This window comes from Meleagris gallopavo, chromosome 23 (assembly GCF_000146605.3).
Source record: "Meleagris gallopavo isolate NT-WF06-2002-E0010 breed Aviagen turkey brand Nicholas breeding stock chromosome 23, Turkey_5.1, whole genome shotgun sequence".
Classification (NCBI taxonomy): Eukaryota; Metazoa; Chordata; class Aves; order Galliformes; family Phasianidae; genus Meleagris; species Meleagris gallopavo.
Genome location: NC_015033.2, coordinates 5,575,702 through 5,601,824, shown reverse-complemented (window position 1 = coordinate 5,601,824; position 26,123 = coordinate 5,575,702). Strand labels below are relative to the sequence as shown.

Genomic DNA, 26,123 nt, shown 5'->3' with positions numbered 1-26,123 from the left:
TGGCAGCACAGCCTTTCAATGTCCAGCCCTTCCTGGGGCAAACTCACTGACATTAGACTCTATCCCATCATCCAGGGTGTTGATGAAGATGTTGAACAAAACCGAACCCAGCACCAATCCCTGGGGAGCATGGATAGTTTCAGGATTCCAGCCAGACCGCACTGCTGGTGACAATCCTCTGAATTAGCAGTTCATTACCTGCCCAAAATTCAGAAAAGCATTTAGATTAATCATCGTTCCCAGAGCCCTGCTTCATCCCCACCTGTGTTAAAATCCGTATCTATTTTATTTTATTAGCACATTTTTGCTGCTAATCTACTCTTGCAGACACTTAATGCTGATGCACAGAAATGTCTACAGGAGTAACGAGAACTGTACTGAAAACTGTACAGCTATACTACTTAGAGTTGTACACAAGAAGGAAAAATCCTCTACCTCTCACATATGAAAGCAGCACTGAGGCTTGGAAGTCCATGGTCAAAGATAAATGCTAGAGCACAGCCAGCATGTCACTTGAGGACACAGGCTGAAAGACACTTAGACGTGCAGAAGAAGTCAGACAGTATTTACTACAGAATTAAATAAATACCCTGTCCTAGAACTATTTCAGTATCTCTAAAAGCCACACATACTCAGATAAACACGGGGTCTCGCTTTGAAATAAAAACCCATCAGTTCACAGCTGGAAATAACAGGACAAATATCCTTAGTGTTGTTTCTTCAATATTTTTAGGGACAGTTTGCAGAAGGGAGGGAACTCCCTGAACGCTTCTCTCTGCCTGAATCCTCTTTCCCCCTTTGCTAAATAAAAGTCTTCTGAAAGCCACAACAGCTCCTGTAACTTTAAACCTGGGCTGAGATCATAACTTCAGCACTGCCCAAACAGAGCGCAGAGGGCGGGCCTGGCTCTTCTTTTTGAGACCACCTTAGGCATGCTCCCACCCCTCTGCTAAACAAAAAAATGCTGACACCACTCAGATACTTTGCTTTAGCTGTATAGTTATCATCTGTACAAACCTCTCCCCTTCAGCAACAGCAGCTAAAGGAATATTTGGAATACCAAAGTCGTTTCTGCAGTGATTTCTTTTCATGATCTCAATTCTTGCTTGACTCTAAAAATTTATCAGAGTCTGAATCCGTCTGGTCTCAGCATTGGAAAGCTCTTCTCTAAGCGGAAGAAAGATGTTTATTAAAGTTCCATTCTTCATCTTCATTCTAGGGAGCGTGCCCCTCCTAGCACTTGCTGAAGAAGGTAAGAAAAATCTTAATTTCAAAGTATTTGCAGATCTTTTAATTGAGCAGTTTGAGCGTTTACTCAGATGGTATCGTTTCTCTGTCCTGCCTATAAAGCTCTTCCTTAAAGCTACAACTGTAGCAACTGCTGAGTGGTATCAGGAAAGAGACAGCAAAAGTTTTGTGCCGGGTTATGTGCTGTTGGAAAGGACTTTCTGTGCATCTGAGCAAAGGAAGGAGGAAAGGGAGCAGCAGTGGAACGTTAATCGGCACGCCTGGAAGTGCCTTTGGTTTCACCACATGCAAGACTGCAGGCAAAAAGTTGTAACCAACATTTAGGTGGTGATGTTTTCTGCTGTGAATGTCACTTCTGAATCTTTCAATGCAAGAGTTTAACTTCTGTATTTGGAGATTAATACTCCCTTGGCCATAAGCAATGTGTGCACGTGAGGGAAACTAAAGAGGAAGAATTATTACCTAAGGCAGGTTTGAAAATATTACATGCCTCCCCTGGAAGTTTGTCTGGTGAACTATTTCTTTTGAATTTGACAAGAAAAATAAATTAGAAGTCTTTCTAACAGAGCGGTTTATGGACAGTAATCAGAATTGGCCTGAAAAGCACTTTATTCCAGGAACTCCGCATTCGTATTTGTTCTGTGTAGTATGTGAGTGATGTGAATGAGTTGGCCATGAGGCAACGTGCCCAGCGTGTGCACAGTGGTGGCAGCAGTGCCTGCAGGGGTGAAATCCAGCAACCTCTGCTGCAGAAGATGGGCATTCTGTGCTGCAAGTAGCAGTTCCCTGAAAACAGCAACCTGAAGCTCAGCCCACTACTTTTCCAAAGCATCAGTTGACTTAGGATCATAGAATGGCTTGGGTTGGAAGGGACCTCAAAGGTCATCTCTCTCCAGCCCCTTGTCTCACTTGGATTTTGGGATCCTATCTGAGACGTATGGCCTGATTTTAGCCTGGTGACAATCAGTATCATTCCAATGGAAGTAACAGCTGTAGCAACAAGCTGTACGTGTCAGCGTTGGCTTGTGACTTCACTGGAACTCCTGATGTTTTTACGTGAGGGTATAAGGCTCATAGTTCAGAGTTACACTTCAAAACTGCACAGAAAATCTAAAAGCAATCTCTATTAGGTAAGCTCCTAAATATTATTTTCACGAGTCCCAGCTAGCTTATCTTCCCAAAGCACCAGTATTAAAGATACTAAAGTTTACAGCCATCAAAGAGGAGACAAGAAGGCACCATCGCTTTATAGATCTGTCTTAGACAGGTTCTTGTGTACCAGAACTGCAGGAAAAATGCCCTTTTATCTTTAGGCTTTTGAGAAATTTGAAAGTACATTTTCTTCCAACTTTCCCGCATGGAAGATTCTACTTTTATTCACTTTTATTACCAGTATAATTTGCACTGAACTCTGTAGATGGATCTAGAACATGGTTTTGGGGTTCCTAAGGCTGTCTAGGTTTTATGACTTTTCAAGAAGGGCTATCATTCACAATAACATTCAAAAGCAGGCTTTAGATATAATAAGCAAGGCTCAAATATTTGTTTCACTGCTGTTTGCCAATAACCATCAGCAATTCTGAGTTAGAACAAACCTAGAATGGACGCATCACCATTGGCAATTTAATTGCTTTGAGCAGTGAGGATGGAAAATTTTTTTTGGCTTGCAGATGTATGAGGTGGAGTGGGTATATTCAGATACCTGAATCGCTGAGGCAGGCAATTTGTCCTGAGGGTTCAAGAGAAAAGTTTCCTCCTCAGATTCTGATGCCTCTTAACGCAGACCAGGTCACAAATAAGTGTGCAGCTACTCCTGTAGTTGGGCACTCCAGTTTCTGAATTGAGGCTGAGTCCAAAAAAGCAAGTTTGTTCTGATCACAGAGTAAACTTCCAAAAGGATTACTGCTTGTTCCAAGCTCCTCCTGCTAAATAAGATCTGTCATTGATCACATATTTGAGGACAGTCCTCTTCCCCATCAGACAGTGATGTGCAGCTTTAGTAGTTTCATTGGTATCTGCCATCTCCGAGTTGCTGCAACATTACAAAAGCCAGAGGGAAAGGAACAATTTCAGAGCCAGAAACATGACTGAAGGACAGCAGTTATCAGACCCCGTAGCTGACCTATCAGCGAACCTGTGAACAACATGTTAGGGAGAAACAGGAGCCTGGGAAATGCTGGAAGCACTTCAGTGCTCTTTGCTCAAAGCACAGTGAGTTACATCTAGCATCGGTAACTTAAAAATGAATGATGATTTCTGTTAAAACAACCCAGGAAATGTTAAGGGGAATTTTTGGGCTCCAAGTCAGCAACTTCGTATCCAATAGAATGGACAGAGGGCTTTAATTGGGTCACAAAGCAGTACAGAACAAAGTTGTGAAAGGACAGAATACAACACTGATGTGGAAAAGAAGAAAACTAAGTTATTATTTTCCTTATTTATATGTGAGCTTCCAAATAAAATTGTAATTAGGAAGAATTCAGAAAGAAAACATGGTAACATCACTGCCTACTTACAAACACATTCGTGTATGCTTTGTGTAACCCATCCATGGTTTCAATCCGTCTGAAACAGCCAACCCTTTTGTCATACTTACCACCCGAGGACAGCCCCGAGAACTCCACATAACCTGATGCATTTTCAGACTAAACCATTTCCTGCTGAATGATTAGCAGATACATTTGTCCTTCTGTGATCCTGGTCAGCATATGAAAGCCTCAGGCAAAGCTTAACGGGATCAGTCCAGCTAAAATGGAAGTTAGCCCAGCTGAAATGGAAGTTAGCTGGGCAGGGCATTCATCACATGATGAAAAGCACGAGTATTCCAATGAAGGCTTTATTGGCAACTCATCTCCTGACTTGAAACCTTCCCTATGGTGCAGGTATCAGTGTGGGTGAGGGGATTACTCTACTGGCTGTCACATAACATGCACAAAAATGGACATGATTGCTAACAAGTTCCCACATGTCACTTGAGCTATATCAACAGTATGTGCAGCCAGTCTTAACAAGAGGCAATGCTACGCAGTGCCTCCTCATGCAAACCCCAGTGTTCAACAGATCTATGCTAGACAGTGGGACTACAAAGCAGTGAGTGTGCTTTGCTGCATCTTGCTAAAATGACCAGCAGAGAACATAGCATTTGCATTCTCCTCTTCACTGGGACGCCTGCCCAGCCATTTCTCAAAAGGTAGGAGTAAGTTTTTGAATCTGTGCAGTTTTATACAGAAAGGAAACTGTCATATTTACAAGCTCACAAGCGAGCCTTTCATTGACTCAGGTGGCACAGTAAAACTGCAAACAGAGGCTGGATTCTCAGCGCTCGTAACTCAACTTTCCACAGACTCCATGCATTTCCCTCAGATCCTGTATTTCTAAATCCACAAAAAATAAGCAGCAAAGAGAGATAGAAGAACATTAAGAATCAAAAAATAGTAAAGCAAGGTTAGCCCACCGTGTACATGCTGCTGGTCTCTGACAGAAGCATGCAGTGTTTCCTCCGTGTGTCATTTGAGGCAAACCATACGTGCAACACCACAAAACTAACTACGGTTTGCCCAGCCCTAACTTAAAGCCTTCCTCAGTGGCACGTTTGTTTTGTTGGTTTGTTTGTTTTTTGTCTGGATGTGGTCAGGGACCACAGGATGGAAGCCAAAGGCTGCCAGGTCCCAGCGCTCCCTGCGTCCCACTGCCAGGCTGCAGACAGGCAGGCTCTAGAAGGGCACACACCAACCCTCAATATCCTCAGTTTGCATTCATGCAGCAGCAGTTCACTCTGCTGTGTGGCACAAAGCTTGCTCTGCTTCGTAACAAAATGCAGGACTGGAAATACAGGGACGCTGGGAAATTCTGAAGGAAACTGAGAAAAATGATGACCGATTTGTTTCCAACCCACTGTCTCAGAAGCCCTGCCAAAGACTCGAAGGAAACCAACTGTGATGCTGTGCACCCTCTCATGTTGCTTTCCCATTGCTTCATGCTTGTGCATCTTTGTATTTGCTGCTTACAAACACCACAACAGCCAGCATAAATTGTATCACAGTTCCTCAGGCAGGACTTTCTCCTCTCCTCTCCTCTCCTCTCCTCTCCTCTCCTCTCCTCTCCTCTCCTCTCCTCTCCTCTCCTCTCCTCTCCTCTCCTCTCCTCTCCTCTCCTCTCCTCTCCTCTCCTCTCCTCTCCTCTCCTCTCCTCTCCTCTCCTCTCCCACTACAAGCCCACAGAGGACACACTTCATCCTAAATGCATATTAGAACATTTCTTTGACTATGAAACCCATCCAGATATTATCTAGAGTGTTATTAGTATGAATGCCAGACTAAACATGTCTGAATGGATCTCTCTTGCTGTGTGGTAATATACAGCAAATAGCCAAGAACCACTGCAAGCAAAAAGAAAGCCCAAGCAGCATCCAGCTCTGTGCGTGTCTCAAAGAAATGAGTTAGGAAATGATGGTGCAAACAGTTCTGCTGACAGATATGAGGGGTCAGTCACCTTAATGAAGGCTGTGATAAAGCACTGCAGGAAGTAGCTGCGTTGAGCTGGCAGATGTGAGTGGATGGTTTTTGGAAGGAAGTGATTCAGGGGAAGATTCTTTTATTACAGTATCTGAGGTCATATCTTAATTCCTTTCATCTGTATTCAGACCCCTGTATTTGTACACAGTTTGTGTGATCTCTGCTGTACGTTCTGTAACACTTGCTCATCCAGAGCATAAAATTCTATACTTCTCTCCTCTCCTAAGGCCACTTCACAGAGCCATAGGGGTTGGAAGAGACCACTGGAGATTGTCAAGTCCAACCCCTCTGCTAAAACAGGAGCCCCTTACTAAAGCAGGAGAGCCTCAGCTCCAATACTTGTTCCCTTCCAGCCATGCACTAAGAGGCATTGTAATACTGCAGTTTTAGGTGCCACTTGCAGAATGATCCCAAAGAAACTTGCTCATACCTCCAATCTTGTTGCCCCAGCCAAACCCTTCCTGCTCAGAAACCAGAAAATTGCCATAAGACTGTGGCAGGGCAACCTTCTGGTTACAGGACAGCAGAAATTGTCATTAAGTGGTTTAGGCAGGTTCCTGGTGTAGCAGCTCTGAGGTCAGTGTACACAGCAGACAGACTGACAGCAGCCTTCTTAAAGTCACAAGCTTTACAAGTCTCAGTTCTACAAAGATAATTTAGAAAGAAACACCCCTCAGTGGAGTTAGATGGTGTATCCCTGACCACAGCTTTGTGCCCAATTGTGTCATTTATCATAGAAAAAGCTTTGTAAGTGACCACCTTTTCCTCCTGTGGCTTTGTTTCATAGCTTTGGTTATGGGTCACATACATACCATGAGCACTTGAAGAGCAGCTGTTTTTTCCTTAACATCTGCCCCAGTTAAAAAAAATATATATATTTGTTTTGCTTTCCTGTGGGTGTCTACGTATGGGCAGTGTACAATATAAGATTGCAGCATTCAGAAGGTGGGACTTATTTCAGAAATAGCTGAGAGCTTCTTTTAAATTTAAAGCCTGGCTTTGTTCCTCTGGCTTAAAGCAGTCACAGCAATAGAAACCATCTGCAGCAGGGCGTGGTGACCAAAGGAAATGTTTCTGAAAATTCAGCACAACGTTGTCATGAGCTGCACAGAAGAGATGAGCAAAATCAGTCGTGCTCAAAATAAGGCTGAACTGAATCCTTTCCTGTGCATCACAGCAGTGTTTCCAACTGGCAGATACTTTCACTGTAGTTCTGTCCTCCAGCTTCCTTCATTACATAGAGCAAAGCCTGTCAAGGTTTGTATAAGGAAGCAGCAACGAATACTTCAGCAATCACTCAGTGCATGCAACTTCTGAACAACAGTGCTGGCACTCAGCACACTGCAGGACACTCTTTTTCATAGCAACTCTTCCAGAATCGATTAAGAAAAAAACCCACCAACAATACATGCCAGTGCCACAGCCCAAATAGCCCAAAGTTCTGGGGTTCTGAAGGTGTCACGAATCTTGCAGAAGTTACAGCTACAAATGAGAACTGCAGTTCTCAAGAAATTATTCCTCGCCTTTATCTAGTCTGAAAATTTTAGCTGTCCAAAGGCTCAAAATCCAAAAGGCTCAAAATAAAGATAACCTGGCATATTTTAGCAAAACTCATTTTCAGAAAAAGTCCAAAACTGTTGGGGCCTGGATTTGGCACTGTGGAAACATTCCATGGGAAAAGGCTCACAGTCAAATGGAGTCAGGAGAACACAGGGAGCTCTGCATCAGGACAAATCCCGAGGCAAATGTAGCCCAGGCAGGATGGCTCAGCTCATAGAATCATAGAATGGCCTGGGTTGAACACAAAATACGCACGTGCAGTCCTTCAAACACCACTCGCTCAGTAGCTCAGGAAGAAGATTCTGAATACCAGCTTTTAAGAGAGAGAACCCTTTAAGATTTGCAATTTTTACCCACTGCAGAGATGGAAATGACCAAGTGACCCACTCTGAGGGCTTCCTACTTCAGGACTAAGCCCAAGTAAAGGCTCTGAGCTGCCTCTGCCCACTCGCATCTGGGTTTGTTCAGGCTGCTGGGAAAGAGGAGATCCTCCAACATCTGTCATCTTCAAAATATCTTTGTTGTTTTTGGAGACACCTGAAAGAAATTCTAATAGACAAGAGTTTTACAACCCACTCTCCTTTCCAACACAAGCACTGTGATTTGAAAGCAACCCTAAGAGGTTTTTCTAGTAAATCGTCTCTTTATGAATAACAATGAGAAGTGAGCTCATCTTTCCCTAACTGGGTCATGGGACGCTTAACCACACAGTGTTTTTGAAGCAGTATTAAACTTTTAAGGCCATCAGATTCTCTCCTGGTGTGAGAAGCTGAGGGCTGATAGCAGCTGGGGACTTTGAACTGAAATGCACACAGCTGGAATGTAGGGACAAAGAGATGGAATGATTAATTTACATCCACAGCAACCTATAGCTGCAAACAGAAGAGGCCACGGGACTATTTGGAGACTATTTGGAGACAATCTCAGTGCTGTGAGGCAATGTTTTTTTATTTACAGCCTCCTTTAAGATCACAGTAAGATCATATACACAACCAGTACTCGACCCTATGGCTCTTACTACATGAAGCCAGCAATGACCAAAGTACACACATCCCACTGCCATTATTCTTTGATGTCAACAGTAGATGCTACAGCATCCAAGAAGCCACACAATTAAAAACAGTGGACACTGCTGTCAGTTTACTTTGCTTCAGGTTCCAGATACCTGCCTGGCCTTGAGCTTATTCCCAGCTTTCTCTGAATTGTGCTGCCTAATATCTAATATTCCTTCCTATAAATGCAACGTACCAATAACAAATGAGTCTTCTGATGACAGTTCAGCAATGTCTGTAACTACACAGCAATGTGTAGAACACATCTGTCCAGAAAACAAGCCTGGAAATGTAGCCCAGGACCTCAGCTTTAGCACAGTGTTATTCAGAGTGGAGAGGCCTGGGACAAACCCTACAGATCTGTACAAATCAGGTCAACCTCAGAGCTTCAGGAAGTTAATATAGGAGCCTTATTATTCTCATTTCAAGTAAGAAAAGCGCTCCCAGAGGATGATCCAAATCTCAGGTGAGCTGCATCACCTTCTGGAAGCATTTATCTTCCTCTACAGACTATAAAAGAAGGTCCTTATTAAAATACTATAACAATCCTTATTAAAACACCTTCACAAAGAACCTAAAATCAGGTCAGCTCAATCCAGGCCATTTCCTTTTGTCAGTCACTATATACCTATGGAAACACACTGAAATACATTCCCTACACATCACTGGTTGCCAGGAATCTTTGATAACTTGACCACACAAAAAATAATTACTTCCACGATCTGTGACACTCACCAGTTCTCCACACCTTTGCTCTGTGACACCGTTTCCTTTCCTGCCTTCAATGTCAGGTAATTCTTCAAGGCTGGAAGCTGCTGCCATGCCAGGAGTAAAATTATCTTCCCAGAGTATGCTGCTTGTTTTTAACATACTAAACTTACTTTGCTTTCCATATGGGGTTTTTCACCAGTAATTGGTTTTCTCCGTCTGTGCTTATTTGGTGAATGAAGGATTTCTTCAGTTCTGGCTGCAATTAGAAATCTACCTGATCCACGCAACGCATGTTGTTGAGCTGTACTGCAGTTTATTTCTTTATGCTTAACACGTGCATGCCATAATCTCAATGTTGTATTGTAAAGGTTTTGTCAAATAAACCAAGCCTGAGCATTATAGAATAGCACTGTGCCTTAAAATAGCCTGAGATTTTAAAGAGATAATGAACATGCCTAGAAGACAAACCCCTTTCTGAAATCTATTTTAGGAAGAAGTTTTTCACCCAGAGGGTGGTGAGGCACTGGAACAGGTTGCCCAAGGAGGCTGTGGATGCCCCATCCCTGCAGGCATTCAAGGCCAGGCTGGATGTGGCTCTGGGCAGCCTGGGCTGCTGGTTGGTGACCTGCACACAGCAGGGGGTTGGAACTGGATGAGCACTGTGGGCCTTTTAACCCAGGCCATTCTGTGATTCTATGATCTAAACAAATCACAAGGTTGCTCACTTAAAAAATGATCAAAGCATTATTTTTACCATCCAACTTAGAAGAGCTTTACTATGCCCTGTTCTGGTCTTTCTGTGAATTGTAAGAGCATTTCTGGGAGACTGGCTGCCTACAGAGCCAGTATTGGGCTTCATGTTTTTCATCTGTTAGTGCCTGAGGTACTATTTTCACACCCACCTTTTGGAACTTAAATAGAAAATGCGTCTGTGTTTGGGCTTTCAAATTAAAGTTGTTTACTGGGGTAAATACAGATCCAGAAACCTAAGCTTAGATCAGTATTTAGTACTTTGGAGAAGGGACAGCTCTTGTTCTTGCATTCCTAGAGAAGGATGACCTCTAATTTTGTTCAAAGATGAGTTTTGGGAGGAAGGAGATATATCTGTATGTCTCCAGTACAATTCAGAGGCAAATGGAAATGAAGAATAATTTTTTTGATATCTGATCACTCACCTCCTGCATGAAATGTTTCCTTTCAAAATATTTATGTCTTTTTAAAAATCATTTCAAATTACATGTGGGCTTTTTCATTTGAAATAACATTTTTCATTTAAAGAAGGCAGTTGAAAATTGCATAAAGGTCAAATGGAACTTGAATTAAAGAAAAATGATTCCCAATAGATTTATGTACTGAAAATCCAAAGCAATTCTAACCTTCTTCCATTTTGACACAATAAAATGCCTGGGTTGAAAAGGACCACAATGCTCATCTGGTTCCAACCCCCTGCTGTGTGCAGGTCACCAACCAGCAGCCCAGGCTGCCCAGAGCCACATCCAGCCTGGCCTTGAATGCCTGCAGGGATGGGGCATCCACAGCCTCCTTGGGCAACCTGTTCCACAAATGCTGTTGTATAAACTACCTTGCAAAGGAAGAAAGGATTTGATATTTTTTTCATAATTAATCAGCACCTGACAGTGGTTACCTTACATACAGCTCAGGTAAATGATGTGTGTTGTCTACCCAGGGCTTTCTCCAACACCTCTCCCTGCAAATCTCTCTGCTGCTTGAAGGGAACGAACGCAGTTCTCCCCCACACCACTTTCAGCTACCATTGCAAAATATCCCTGCAGTAACTCAGAATTATGCTGAATGTATGAAATGATAAACTATGCTTGAAAGAGTTCGTATAAACTTTTGCCCCATTTGCTGAAGGAAAAGTCTGGCACAAAATCTGCATCCAGGAAATAATTATCCATTATGCCTGATGGTTTTTGATCAGGACAACGTCTGCTCTCTGCTTAAAGTCACACACTGCTATCTGCAATTAGCACAAGTCCTGTGCTCAGGCAGCAGCAAAGCAAGCAGCTTTACTTCTGAGCTTTGTAGTCACAGTGAATTACAAACTCCCAAAAGCTATCAGACTACACTGGCATCACAGTGTGCATGGCTGTAGTCTCATGAGTCAGCATGCAACTTTATCAAATGATGTGGGTGCTTTCAATGTTTTCTTGATAATTGCCAATTATCTTCACATACATATTTACATTTTTTGCTTTCTATCTTGTTCTACTTAACTTTCCCTACCTGGCCATGTACATGAGAAATTGGCTGTATGAGCCAAACGTGAGGATAGATGACACATAAGTCTAGAACAAAAAGAGGAGACATAAAAAACCAATTTGAGCTATGGCAAATCAGCTTCGCAACACTGAAAAGCCTCTCAATAGATTTCTGTAGTAATAATTTCTGAACTCTAGCTATACCCATAAACATTAATGACAGCCCTAAAAATGAAGGTTGCAGCTGAGACTGAGCTGAAATATGGAGTAGTTGCATTCACCTGTATGGAGAGGAAGACTTGTACTGAAGAAACATTTCTCTTGGAGAAAATGTTTATTTGATTGGTCCTTGCACAGCGCTGAAACACTGCAGGAGGTGTGTGCTTAAGCTCCTTATCCCACAAGAAGGCAGAAAGTCCAACTAATATTGCCAACTTAAGTGCAAAGCCTGCAGATGCATATCTCACGTTTAACGTAATTTAGAAGTCAAGGTAGCCAGAGCATGTAACTATCAACTGAAAATCCAACCTATTTTTCTTAATTTTATTCAGCAAGTGCCATCCTAGAAGGAGAAGAAAGTGCAACAATCGATTTCAAAGACAGAAATGACACAGAGTACGAGGAGTTACCGACGCTGGTGAGTACCAGTCCAAGGAAAGGCTCCTTTCTGTTACCCAGATCTCACCCTCTGCTTTTGTCTCATTGCTTAGATTTTAAACCATCATAAATCACAGAGAACAACTCTGAGTTTGAAAATCAAGACCACGTGCTAATGCTTTTCGTTTGCAAGCTATTAGGTTGAAGGTGACAGTGCTCAAAGCATTTCTGGCAGTAAATCTGTGCTGCCTCTTTGTTGCCATTTGCCTCTTCTAGCTCTCTCCAAACTGACAAACTAACAAAAAACCAACAAACCCAGAAAGATCACACAGGTCTGCAGCCTTCTGCATCCTGTCCTGCACTTCTGTAGTCCTGCTGGGAATTCATCTGATCTACCAAAGCCTTTATAGCAGGGAAGAGCAATCAGCTGACAGATCAGGAACTGTAAATGCTTACCTTCATACACTGAACATACTGAGGTTTTCTTTCCCCTCTGTTTTCTCCCCTAACTCTTTTAGCTGCCCACAAGACTACAGAGTGTAACAAATCTCTTGCAGTTTGGAAGACTAATGACCACAGAAAGTGCCATTGACGTGCCTGAAGAAAATGATAATGCTACGTATTACGAAGTTAACACTGAAACCGCTGACGGTAAAACAATCTTCCATTTTCCATTTTAATATATCACAATCTCATACTATTTACTAAATACAATATCTGGAAAATTCAAATACCGAAATTAAGCTGCTCTTGAATACAAATTCAATTCCAGAATTAGAGAACTGTACTAAACAGATCTTGTGTAAGTTTCCATGCAGAAAAATGACATAATCGGATCTGACTTAACTGCCACTGTTACACTGTTACAGAGCAGTCATTCCTTTAGATATTAGCTTATCTCTATAGTTTCAAAGAGCTCTTTGCATTCACTCTTGAGTGTTTCAGTTTCTCATTACTTATCAAAAACAACCTATTACCGCTGTGTTAACAGTCAATAAAAGTTTTCCTTAGACACAGTGCAGTAAATTGGGATGCAAAACTTGGTATAAAGCCCCTCAGCAATTATTCTTTCTTACTTTACAGGTGGACTGAATGGGGAACAGACAGAGAAAACTGAAAAAGGTATTAAACAAAAGACAAGGGAGAACTGAAGTGCCAGGTGATACCAAGTGCTGGGTCCTGCACTTTGGCCACAACAACCCCAGGCATTGCTATGGGTGTGGGGCAGAGTGGCTGGAAGACTGCATGGAGAAATGGGCCTGGGGGTGTTGGCTGAACAGGAGCCAGCAGTGTGCCCAGGTGGCCACAAGGCCATCAGCTTCCTGGCTTCTATCAGCAGCAGGAGGTGATCATCCCTCTGTGCTGTGGGCAGTGTTGGGTCCCCCACTACAATACAAACATGGAGGCCTTGGAGTGTGTGCAGAGAAGGGAATGGAGCTGTGAGGGGTCTTGTAGTCTACACAGACCAAATCACAGCATGCATGGCTTTGCAGGTCTCACTACAAAGAACAGAGCAGCTTGGTGACTTCAGCATGTCTGCAATCTAGCAGAGGCTAAAAAAAATCCAAGCAAACAAAAATACCCCATAAAGCTGCTGAAATTACCAAGCTTACCTGAGAGCTCCTAACACAGAAGGAAATCTTCCCACAAATTCAGCACAAACGTGTCAGTTCTACCACTAATCTCCATTATCAATGTTCTTCATGAAAAACATGCCAACAAACCCAATTTCTTCTTTCAGGTGGCCTGGAAACAATTGCACTCGTTGGAATAATAGTTGGAATCATAGTAGCTGTTGGAATCCTTGCTGGAATCATAATTGCTGTTGTAAGGAAGATGTCAGGCAGGTACTCGTAAGTAAATTGCTAATCAGGCTTTTCAAACAGCAGCATCCCCTGAGTGAGGTCACAGCAATTCCTTCTGAAATTTCTAATACTTCCAGTTTCCCAAAAGTAACCTCTGCCACAAGAACTGCCAGAAATGAGCCCTTCAAATCCCCTCTCAGACAACAGAAACATTGTCAGACACTGCAGGCACAGTGCCCTGATACTCATCACATGCATGGCTTTTGGGTCAGCCTACAGATATGAGGGATACTGAACTTGAGGACCAAGTTCTGGTAGTGCTGGATAACACGTGAACACTGCCAAGTGATCTTTATCTCTGGATGTTTGTGGAAGCTGGTACTGAGCAGTGTTGTTGGTGCCACTCCATCTACAAATGCTTTACAAACTCCAAAGTAGTCATAAAACCACGCTGCATTTTAACAAACAGAATTCCTCCAGCATCAACCACCAGGCAGAAAACAAATACTTCCAGTAATAGGGACAGGAGAAAAAAAATATGAGCTGGGAAGAAAAATAAAGAGGTGACAGGAAAGCTGGGGAGGGAGAGGAAAAGAGATCACATAATGACATTCGGGTAAATTGATGAAATATAGAAAGATGTCACGTTTTCTTGCTTTGTTTGACAGGCCCTGAAAGGAGTTGAATCAAGTAACCGTGCCATTCCATGTCAGTACACACAAGTGCTTCTTACTTCAGAAGAACTAAAGACTATTCCTGTATCAGTGTGAGAAGATGATCCATGGAAGATACAGTGGAACAATTCCACATCTATGGGGATCCCACACAGCTCTCCCAAAGACTTTCCTTTTTTTAAACAGACTGCAGAGCATGGAACATTTGCATAGGATTTTTGCTAACCAGGAGTTTCCTAGAGGAACAAAAAAGATTATCCTACAGGAAAAAGCTCCAGTAGCAATGACATTTACATCTGAAATATGATGTGCAGGTAATGTATGCTTGCTTCATTTTAAATGCTGCTGGCAAAGATTATTTCACATCACATATTATGCATTTCTTTTTCCAAAATCTTTTAAGTGTTTTGGCTGGCTAAGTGCTTGTGGCATGTTCATCTACTGAATTAGCAAGGTAGGACATTTCTTATCAGAAAGGAGGTATTGCTCCAGATATTGATACTGATTTTCTGCTCAATGCTTACATTATCACGTGGCAAAGTATAATAGGTCCAGCTGGAACTGACCTACCAACTAAAAGCTTGTGCATTTGACTTGCAACAAGAATTTCCTGTCTTCTCTTGTTGCAGAGACACAAGGATTGAAATACACATCCTGAATTAAAGGGTGCTTGGAAAATACCCAGTTTTGATGGGTCACTTTAACCAGCTATTCAGCACGCTTTAGAGCTGATGTGCAAAGGCTTCTGAATTCATGTATTCACGTTTTTCTTTATAAGTGTCTTTTTCTAGCAGGATAGCCTGCTTGATCACATGCATGAAACACTAAATCAGAACATGTTAGTGACATCCTTGGACTCTGCAGCTTTCTACTGTGGCACATTAAGTGCAGCAGTATCTGAACATGCAGAGTTCAGAGTGAAAGCTTTGTATGGCTGCAGTGCATTGTGTTTCATTGTGTTTTCTAAACTAAAGCATCAAATCTTTGGTGTAAAAATCTTACATTTCATATGGTTGACATGTATTAAACAAGTCAATTTACATAGATTTATATGTGTTTTGCTGTTTCTTCTTTGTGTCATGAACTTTCCCATCTGATCCTTGGAAAGAAAATGCAAATTATGCCATGTTTCAGACTAATTGTTCTCTGTTTTTCAAAAATAACCTGAGAAAAAAGTCATTTAGAGGTCTTTTAGCACAGTTCTTAACACTCGTGAGTCTGCAATGACTGCCAAGTTTGTACACAGCAACAGAAGTAGGGAAAAATTAAGATGAGAGATCAGTAAATATCCCAACTGAGCAACATAAATGTTGATTACATCTGAAAAGCCTTCACTTGGATCTTGCTTGCTTGAGCTTTAGTAAGCTTCGTCTTCCTACTGATCTACGTGAAAAATTACTCTCTAGATCCAAAAGATGTGATTTCTAGAAATGAGTGTTTTTCTGTCTCATTTATTAAAAAAAAAAAACAAAAACCTCTTTCCTGACATCTGAGTTCAGACTTTCCTTTATTCTCATAACTCCAGTATATATGTACACATGGTTTTGGTTTGTAGCTTGCTGTCAGCAACAGCAGTCACCTCCAAACTGCCAGTGTTACTCTAGGTAACACTGGAAATTGTCATTCTGTTCCTTACCCAGGGAGATTCTAATGTAAAGTTCTCCACAAGAATGAATTCCCCTTGAATAAACTGTTCCCATCAGATCCCAAGCTGCATCCAGGCAGGCAATTCATCATGAAATGGAAACATACTTCAATTTGTTTTCAAAATCTGCTCTGATAAAACATGAGAGAATTATTATGCATAGAGTGAGACTATAGAGTAGGTATGCAGCCACACAAGATGCCACTGACTTTAAAGAAAGTCATTTATTTACATTTCCATGCTTATCTCATGTAGTTAAATCTCAGATATCAAAGCATATCCATCCCAGAATCTGTCCACAGTTATATAGCACCATGGAATAATGCACCCATGTGTCACCTCTAGCTTAATCTCATTTGGTTTAGCTCTGCTTACAATCAAAAGCTGAGTACAACTAACTGAAAGGAAAATTAATGATACCACTGTGTAAAGTCATGTGTTTACTATATGAGAGTCTATCACAAGTTTAAGCCTGGTGTACACCTCATGGCAGTTCTTTAATGCTGAATTAGTACTGGGCATTTTTGAAGTATGTAATCCTGGCCCCAGAAGTGGGCTGGAAATTTTTGTTATGGTTACTGAAGACAAGGGACTTCACTTTAACTTTTTTAAAAGGCACCTAGCTTGTGTCAGTACACTTTTTATCTATGACTCATACTTTCTGTAGCATTAATCTTGAAAAGAAGTCATGTAGTTTATCCAATCATTTCTGAAAGCTCTAGTATATTACATCAGTTACCTTTCAAGCAAAGTGAGGCCACAAGCTCTTACAGATTAGCACATGAGATTCCATCCCTAAAATACAATTCACACATGCCTAGATGCACTTTCCAATTTGGCTCAGTTAAAAATATTGTGTTAGCTAGAGTCACCTTTCACACGAGCATTCCTTGCTTCAGTTTTCCTCTGTACTTTTACATTATGGTACAGAAATGTGCCCAGATTACTTGAGATACTTTGTTTCCATGTCCATAATACACTGCTTTTTGAAAGAGAAAGAACAGATCAATTATACACAAAACTTATCAGTTTGCTTGTCTGGCTCGTATGAATTAGCTAAGAACAGGTTTAAACTCACATAAAAGCAGTAATATCACAGCCTTTTCCTATTGTGACAATAGGAGAGAACAGTATTTTCAGTTACTTTAGGTTTGACAATATCTTGCCTGTACTGGAAGGTCCCCTGCAGGATGCACTTGATGTTTGAACAAAAGCATGCCATATGGAATTATGAATTATTCAACCATTGTAAGGAATAGCACATATGTCATCACTTCCTTCTGCACCAGCTCCATTGCTTCTAAATTGCAAATAGCACAAAATGGAAAAAAAAAAAACAGAACACCTTATTGTGTAAGTTCTGGACATTTGTGAAGCCAGGGGTAAGACCCCATTTGAAAAAGGCATAAGATCAGAGCAGATAACTTCTTAAGCAAATGGAGCTCTCCTTGATCAAATACAGGACTCCAGCTGAACAGCCTGCATTCCAACCAAGTAAGCCACGTTTTGCTCCTGCTCCAAAATTTCTCATTAAGATCTACTTTAACTTCTTACATTGACTATTAAAGTCTTTTGGTCTTAACCAGGACTTCAGATTCTGCCCTTTGGTTCAAAGTAAAGCTTTATTAATCTTAGGTGACATCAACTGCTACCAGATGGCCCATGCTCCACTGAATTATAACCTGGAAGGCTTCCAGCACTGGAGGCTTGGTATTAAGTACACTGTGCTGTAATAGATCTGAACCTCTAAAGACATGAGGACGTGAATTTCCCAGACTGAGCTGGAGCACAGGGTACCCAGGATATGGCTTAGAGAAGGCAGGAGCTCTGAAGAATCCTTTCCTCTATTCTGCCAACGTGAAAAAACAATAACTGCTGCTGCATTACTTTTAGTGGGAGCTACCTGGTGGGGTTTTGTGCGTTTTGGAGGGGGATAGTTGCAGTTAGCTTTTTTTTTTCTGCTTTGGAAGAAGTCAAACAGCACATTGTTCCAGGGCAAATACTTCAGTGAGCTGAAATGAATGAGCAATATACATGTCTGCAGAATGGGGTCTGAGGTCAGGAGACTTCCTGTGAATGTGAGCACATCAGGAAACAACAGCTCCATACTTTGTCCAGCTGGCCAGGATAGAATTTTTATTCACCAGGAATAGCATTCAATATATCAACACTTGCTGTTAACCTAAAATCCTTACTCCTGATCATGTTCATTCCTTTATGGTTAGTAACAGCAACGTCCCCTTTTGCAGCTTGGCTGTGAGTCATGAATGTGGCTCTTCTGAACAGACAAGCAGGCACCAGGCTTCCTGTGAGAATGCCAGATGTCACTAAAAAGCATCATAAACATAGTTGTCCCCTTGTATTTGGGTGTGTGATGAAGATATATAGAGGTAATATGGTGAAAGTAATGACTTGATGAATATTTATGACTCCAGGTATGAGTAGAATGATTCATACAAGCATTCTTCATAAAGAATGTTTTCATTCTAAGAATGGAAGACATCAGAAGAATGAATTCAGTAACTAGAGACAGCCAAACATTCACCAGAAGAATATTATGGAGATCTTAAACTACTCCCGTAATTTTTAGAAACCTTCACTATTAGTTAAAACACCAATTAAAACACGCAGCAATTGCTGCTTTAGATTCATTCTATATTTTAAGGGTATCTGCAGGATGATATTGCAAGTATCTCAGCTGCACGCTATTTCAGATGTGCATTAAGAACAATTGCACAGCAATGCCTTCTGCCAAGCTTTCAAACTGAAAAGAACTGATGTATCATCCACAAGAGAAAGGTAAGCAACCACAGAGTATGATATACACACCAAATGACTTGCCAAGGATAATAACCATGGTTAAGGAAAAGCCATCAGCACACGAATCTTTATACGTTGATCCTGTCACAGCTTTGTATTATTTCAGGTAAAGTGATGTTCCATCATGTTTTATGATAACATTATATTCTTTAATATAAGATAGTAACAAAGAGCACAGGAAAAAAGCTAATAATCAAATCTACCAGGAGTCAGGAATGCACTCAAGATGAATGTTTCAGATGAAACACTGCTCCATCTAAAGCAATCTCTCCTATACCACCGTAAGTTCTGTAGTGTAAGTACTACACTGAAGTAATAATTGGCCTATGCCATGCCTGAAGACATTGTTATAACTATTTATACTCACCTACTTAACTAATTAAGTATTAGATTGGCCATAAGCATAGTTTCTCAGACAGTTTTTAATCTGAAGTATTATCACTAACATCAAATTTCTCAGCATCTGGTGTTGCTGGGTGGCTGCTGGTGGGTACAGAAGGTAACACTGGATGTGCAACTTGATAGTAGGTGCTCTAAGAAGTTTGAATTGGTGCTTTGTACATTTCTCACAGCTGCAGCATGGAGGCATTAATGCATAAATAAATCCAGCACCACGCTGGCCATGTGCCTTTGTCTAGGCCATGTGGATTTAGGCATCAGACCAAACCCATAGCCCCCCTGCTTTCTATCAAACAGTTGGACAATGCCACAAAGGTCCCCATGCAATCACATGGCTTGTTAGGCTTTTCCAGCCTGGAGAGGTCAGATTTTGAGACCGGCAAATGCTGCAGCAGTGAGCATTCTGGCCAGCAAGGAATGCTGTGCATTCCATGCATTTTCAAGGTTGTGCTTCCAGAAAGCATTTGGCAAGGGTGATTGATTTTGGGAGTTGAAAACCAAGCAGTACTGTGCAGAGAAGCAGAAAATGGAAGGAATAGAGAAGTGGTACAGCAAAACTGGCATAAGTCAGGTTTAATTATTCAAATAGAAGATAATCCAGGAAGTGGCTGCAGCAGCATTACTAACAGGCAGCCTTTGCTTTATTAGTAAATAGCAAAAGCATTTAGGTAAATTGCTGCTTCAAATTACCTTCATGATTCAGAGTGAGACTTCATCTGAGGAAACTACCCTTGGCTCCAACGTCAATCTTTTTGAGAGGCAAAATTATTAATGAGATCATGAGAACACATTGTTATTAACTACAATTTGCATGAAGGCAAAGCCTGCCATCTGTTCATTTAGAACTAGAAGTTCTGGGTTTCAGAAATGCTTGACTAATTATGAACTTACTTCTTGAGAATAGCTTTCCCCATGGATTTTTCTAGTTCATTTCCTCATCATTAATAATTAGCTTAATTCCACAATAAGTATGCTTGATTAACTGAGCAGAAAGCAATAGAAGCATCTGAGAGTATAAAGTATACCTGCATTTCAAGCAGAAAACTGAGCAAGAACTACAAGAACAATTTAAGATTTTATAACCTGACAGGAAGCAACGTTTCCAGAAATACACAAACAACACTGAAAGGAAAGACTTCTCACTGCAGGCTGATAATGCAGCTGCACGGTGACAGCACACTCAATACATTGCATTGTAGCACCAGCTAGTGGTAAGAATCAATGAAGGCATATAGAGAGGAAAAGTAACAAATGTGTTTGCAACAGAAAAGCTTCAGATTACATGTAGCCTCCTATCCAAACTTTTTCCTCACTTTTCAAATACTTTCTAAACAAAGTCCCACACGAGTTTCACTGAGCATGCCTAAACCATCCAAAAAGCACTGTCAGTGTCCTTGATGCAGTTGCTGGGAGTTAGAGATGGTATTAGCAACAACCAAGCACTTTTGCTACACTTAGAGCTACTTCATCCTCAGAGCCAGCTTGTCACTGACAAAGGTACTTAGCCAGAACAAAAGTTGAATACTACTGTTGTGCTTTCTCTTCCACAGAGCATCACCAGCATTCTCTCTCAGCATAAACTTACTGAAACAAGAAATATCTAAGTGATTAATTCGGCTGTAAAACTCACATTCATTCATTTTCTGCACCCAATCCTACAGCATAGGAATTAGTTTACAGAGACAGCTGCAAAAAAATAAATCTAGTTTGCAATGGATACCATAAAATGTCAGTTGATACTCTAAATTTAATTGGATTTTTTCTTTATCTCTGTGTCACTATTGGTGTCATTTACACAGAACAGCAATACTGCTATTTTAAGAATACAAAAACTAGTTCAGTACTTCAGATAGCTTGTGATTTGTAGGTTTTCTGACCATCACAAAATGTAAATTGAGGTGCAGGTTCTACAGAACACCACCAGGTGGAACATTTTCTCAAAGCAAGGTGAAAATAAAGATAACTTTCTCGTACACTGGCCAGATCTTCCTAAGTTTCAAGGAGAAGCGACCACATCAACAACAAAAAGCAAAACCTCCAAACCCAGCAAACTGAGCAGCCTATGTGGCAGTGAACAGGGGCAAGAGGAACCAACACCAGCACCGACCATGACAGAACAAGACAGCCAGGCTGCTCCTGCTCACTGAGGTTGAATGAGGTCTGGAAAATAACAGTACTGCAGAATCACTGATGTGCCCCAATGGGTGAGGAATACCACAAGAAAGTGATGGAGTTATAGAATTAAAGGCTGATATACTGAGCTCTTTTCACCATAAAAAAAACCTACCTTTCTAATGCTGCCTATCTCTTAATCTCACTGGTTTTGGATACCTTGAAAACAAGATCTGATTAGGTTACTGAAGCATTTATCATTCACAGAGGTATGATGTAGTAAGCTCTGTAGAGACATTTATAATTTAAAGAAGCAGCTTGAGAGCCACAGGATTTATACATGGAAGACTGCTACATCAAGAGCCAGATGCTGAAATATTTATAAATGTGAATTTCTAATGTGTAATGACTTCCAACCAATAATATTTTAGCTTTTGCTACAGATTAATACTATTTTGCTACAGATTTCTGCTCCATACTTTACAGTTAAAAGTAAATATTAACTGCATCACACTGAAGTCTGATTTGGAATTTTAATAATCAACAAGGATACTGGAGAAAGCACACTTGGCTATAGGATTTTGGGTGTCACTATCTTAGAACCTTTCAGAATGTACTATAAAGTACAGAGGTATTTTGTTCAAAGAATGCAGGCCTAAATATATAGAACCTAGTTGAGTGACAGCTAGTTGAATAACAGCAAGAGTCTATTCACACTTGAGCAAAGTACAGCTGCTTAGAGGAAAAGTGATAGGATATGCCAAAAATACAGCCTGAGAAACTACCAGTGAGGCCCCAAAGGAAAACAACTGGAATCCCTGTAGTTCAAGACATGACAAATCATACATTATGTATCAAGTTTCTGCAAATCTTCCAGCCTACTTTTGTTTTGTTGAGAGTTCTTTTGACAGTTAAAGAGATTAGTGTTACTATTAGAGCTCAATAACCAAGACTAAAATACTTCAAGCAATTTCAAAAGCAAAGTCTGCATTTGCAGGAGATTTGCTATCACATAGTTATTATCTGAGGATGCCCTTATAGACTCATCAAGCATTTGAAACAGGCACTGTTATATTTGCAACATGGCTTATTTGCATCCTTCATGTGTTGATTTGTTCTATTCTGCACAGAACAAGCTCTAATTTCATCAGTGCAGTACCTGAGAATCTATTGTTACAGCCACATAACTGGCATTCACCACATGCATTCTCATACTAAGCCCAGTGATGGGCTTGGTGTCTGTCATACACATTTGTTACTTATTTATTATTGCGATGCAAATGCCAGATTGCAGACAGGCTGCAGAAAACATCTGAGTACTGAATAAAGCACCAAATTCCTTGATGTTTCAGTCACAGCCTGAAGGAAAAAACTATTATTGGTCGTATCTATTGGGCTATTTTAACAGTTCAGATCCATGAGAAAGCTTAAAGATGCCTTCAGTTATTTATTTTGAGGAAAACACCAAGATTTAGCCATGGAAAAAATGCCTCAAAAGCATTACTAGACACATATTTATTCCTGAACACAACACAGATGCATTCTTGCATTAGAAAAGCGAGTTTAAGAGTTTCCCCCAGTCAGAGTACAGAAGTGTGACTACCCAAGGTTCATACTGGCCCTCCAGAAGCTGCTGTCTCCTTTGATATATTGGCACAGGACCCCCAGTGCCTTTTCTCAGTTGACCAGAAAGTGATTTGGTTCTGTTCAGCCAGCTGAGGTCTCAGATTTGCCCAAGCAGCATTTGGATAAGAAGAACCTTTTTCCTGAAACAGCTCAGTCCTTGACACATCCTATTTACTGACTGAAGTAGCTAATGAAGTCCAGCTTACCTCCTTCAACACCAAGATACAAAACAAACGATTTAGGAATCAACACTCAGAATATGCAATTAAGGTAAAGAAAAGCATTTAGCAAAGACCATCTCTTAAACCTTTAAACCATCAAGCAACTTACAACCTCATTTTCAGTGTAAATCAATGAAAACCTCAGCCCAAATCCCAGATCTAGCTTCCCTGATCTCTGAATTCCAGTAAGTCAGAACTCAGCATACAGCTTCACAAGTATTTGTTTTCCCCCAGTAGAATACTACCTTAGTGTAAGAGAGCTCTAACCTCTCTGCTCTGAAGGGTTTAAATTCTACATTCTTTTTATCTTTCCAATAACACTTTTTTAACAAATTCACACAGACTCAGTACAACATTTTGGAATGTTCTAATACAACTCTAGCAGACAGAAGTGCCTTACCTTTTTCTTCTCACATTCCTTCCACGCTTCTTCATTTCTTCATATTTCTTCTGTCCCCCTGAATTTTGGGAAGAAAAGGAAAGAACATGTAATTCAAACAGATACAGAGTTGTGAATCTCCAGCAGTCAAAAGGAATTGTTTTCTACTCTGCGGATCTTGTCTTAAAAAAGCAAACTAATCTCTCCTTAAAATAACTGTAAGCAAGAATCTCTTAGTTGATAAATTAAATAATGCAAATTAATCATCAAGCCTATCTTGTCTTAGCATAATTAGTGGAGCTCTTCAGCTGGTAAGGCTTTTTTTTTTTTTTTAACTTACTCATAACAGCGATCATTTAAGTTTTTAACTAACAGACCTGAAGTACTTTTAGCTTCTCTTATTATTCCAACTCTTTATTTTAATACCTTGTTTCCATGCAGTTTAGAGCTTCAGCTTTTCAAGAGTTCTTTCTTTATCTACAACACAGAGCACAACAAACAAACAGTTAATAAAACACGAAACACTAAAAATAACATTGAATTAAGGGGCTTTTATAAAGAATTATACATCTATAATTGGAAGTAGATGACCTTTGAGCTCCCTTCCAACCCAAGCCATCCCACGATTCTACAAAGAATTCCATGTTTTTCCAGCATTACACTGCCAGGCAACGAGAAGTAAAACACCAGTTTTGAGTACAGACCACTGACAGTTTTAAAGACAATCCATTAGAAAGCTGTTCAAGAATAAGCATTAAATAATAATGTACACTGAAATAAAAAGCTTTATAAAATCTCCAGCTAAGCCAAGCATAAAACAGACCTATCTTAGCTATACCCTATTCTTACCCTAATTCTAGAGAAAGCCAAGCAAACCCTTTTCCTTGCCTTAGAGAAGTAATGTTAGTACTCAATAGAAAAGCTTTGCTTCTTTCAGCTTAAAAAAGTGTAACTAATTAGTAATGAATTAAAAATTCAAAACAAATTAAATAAACTCTATGAAAATGATAAAGATAAGAGTGTTTTGTAGCTAGTGCTATAAGTGTATGGGTTGGCTTGCTGGTACCTGTGTTGCCCAGTTTACAGTCTCAGTGTTTCTAGAATACAGAAAAAGAAGTTAAAAGACCTAAGAAAATGATATGAACTTTATTTTCTAAATGGGATTCTTGGACCTTGGGTTCTTCTTGGAACTTTTTCTAGTGTTGTAAATAGGTTAAGTGTTTTGTGTTTTTTTTTTTTTTTGTTTTGTTTTTTTAATATAAGGAAGAAGTTTTTTACACTTAAAGGCAGTGAGGCACTGCACAGTCTGCCCAGAGAGGTGGTGCAGACACCCAACGTCAGGCTGGAGGGGCTCTGAGCCCTGATGGAGCTGTGGGTGTCCCTGGTCACTGCAATGCAATTGGACCTGATGGCCTTGAGAGTCCCTTCCAACTCCAGCCATTCTATGACTGTAGGATCTTAAGAATAGCTTGATTTGTATTAAAGTTATTAATGATAGTTTTGAAAAAACTTAGTATTTGTGAAGTTAGAAAGGTGTGTACTATGGGTAGTGCATGAAGGAAGATGACTGCACCCTGTTACTTCCAGCCTGCTGTCAGTTGGTGGAGTTGCACACTACAATACAGGCATTAAAACTCTAACTTTGCAGTCAATATCTGCCTTGCACTTGAAAGCTCATTTTTGCAGCTGTCCTTGTTGGAATTGCAGCGGGTTATACTCATAGGATCATCAAGGTTGAAAAAGACCTCTATGATCCCCAAGTCCAACCACAACCCACCCCCACCGTGCCCACATCCCTCAGTGCCACATCTCCACACTGAACACCTCCAAGGACAGTGACTTCACCACCTCTCTGAGCAGCTGTGCCAGTACATCACCGCTCTTTCTGAGAAGAAATCATTCCTATAATCCAATCTGCACCTTGATGCCATCACCTCTCATCGTATCGCTGCCAGCCGGGAGCAGAGGCCAACCCTGCCTCATCACAGCCTTCCTTCAGGAGTTGTATGGAGCTCCTGTTCTGCAGACTGACCATCCTTGCTCCCTCAGCAGGCTGTCAGAAAGCACCAGCTTGACAAGAAAGGCTCAGCAGGGATCTTCCTTGTCTGCTCGTGGAGAAAGCTCCCTGCTGCGTGGTTCAGTACCATGGCACCACAGCTTCTCAGCACATCCACATCATTAATATTTCTCCTTGATGGACTTGTGCAACGAGCGCGATATCAAAATAATCAAAGAAACACAAAGTATCCCTATATTCAATCTCCTATGTTAGCTTAATGACTCCAACCTGCTGCTAGAATTCCTCATTCCTCACTCTTTTCTTTTTTTTTTCCACACAATAAATAGCAAACTCTTACCACAGAGGACAGAAAACCCCATAATAGGGCAAGAGAACCCGCTCTCCTCCACAGCTCATTGTCTGGGGATGAGGGCGGATGCCGGAGGCCGCGGTGAGGAGGACGGCTGGCTGCGGCAGATGGGACGAGCCGAGGCGCTCTCTGGTAAACATGGGGACGAAGCGGGGAGCCGGGGGGCAGC

At 41.0% G+C, this 26,123-nt stretch overlaps 2 protein-coding genes across 11 annotated transcripts in view; one reads left to right on the top strand and one right to left on the bottom strand.

Annotated features, from left to right (window-relative positions):
• Positions 1 to 26,117, bottom strand: part of LRRC38 (leucine rich repeat containing 38) — an 81,132-nt gene extending 55,015 nt beyond the window's left edge. For 2 of the 7 annotated variants that reach the window (XR_004161930.1, XR_004161929.1), the window contains exons 1-5: positions 25,943 to 26,117; positions 24,012 to 24,062; positions 23,607 to 23,664; positions 19,938 to 19,995; positions 2,951 to 3,280 (exon numbers count right to left, since the gene is read on the bottom strand). The gene's annotated coding sequence lies outside the window, so the exon portion shown is untranslated. Of the gene's footprint in view, positions 1 to 2,950; positions 3,281 to 7,675; positions 7,872 to 15,657; positions 18,335 to 19,937; positions 19,996 to 23,606; positions 23,665 to 24,011; positions 24,063 to 25,942 lie in introns of those variants that run through there. The other 5 variants (XR_004161928.1, XM_010722932.1, XR_004161932.1 and 2 more) reach the window with 4 other exon arrangements.
• Positions 903 to 15,433, top strand: PDPN (podoplanin). 4 transcript variants are annotated; one of them, XM_019622578.2, is made up of 6 exons: positions 903 to 1,252; positions 11,859 to 11,944; positions 12,462 to 12,555; positions 12,988 to 13,026; positions 13,646 to 13,757; positions 14,378 to 15,433. In XM_019622578.2, the coding sequence occupies exons 1-6, from the start codon at positions 1,183 to 1,185 to the stop codon at positions 14,382 to 14,384; spliced, it is 408 nt and encodes a 135-aa protein (XP_019478123.1). In that variant the 5' UTR covers positions 903 to 1,182; the 3' UTR covers positions 14,385 to 15,433. The 4 variants fall into 4 exon arrangements, with proteins under 4 accessions (XP_019478123.1, XP_010721236.1, XP_010721237.2 ...); XM_010722934.3 differs by having other exon boundaries at positions 907 to 1,252; positions 12,423 to 12,555; positions 13,646 to 13,747; XM_010722935.3 differs by having other exon boundaries at positions 909 to 1,252; positions 12,423 to 12,555.
• Positions 26,118 to 26,123: the final 6 nt, after the last annotated feature.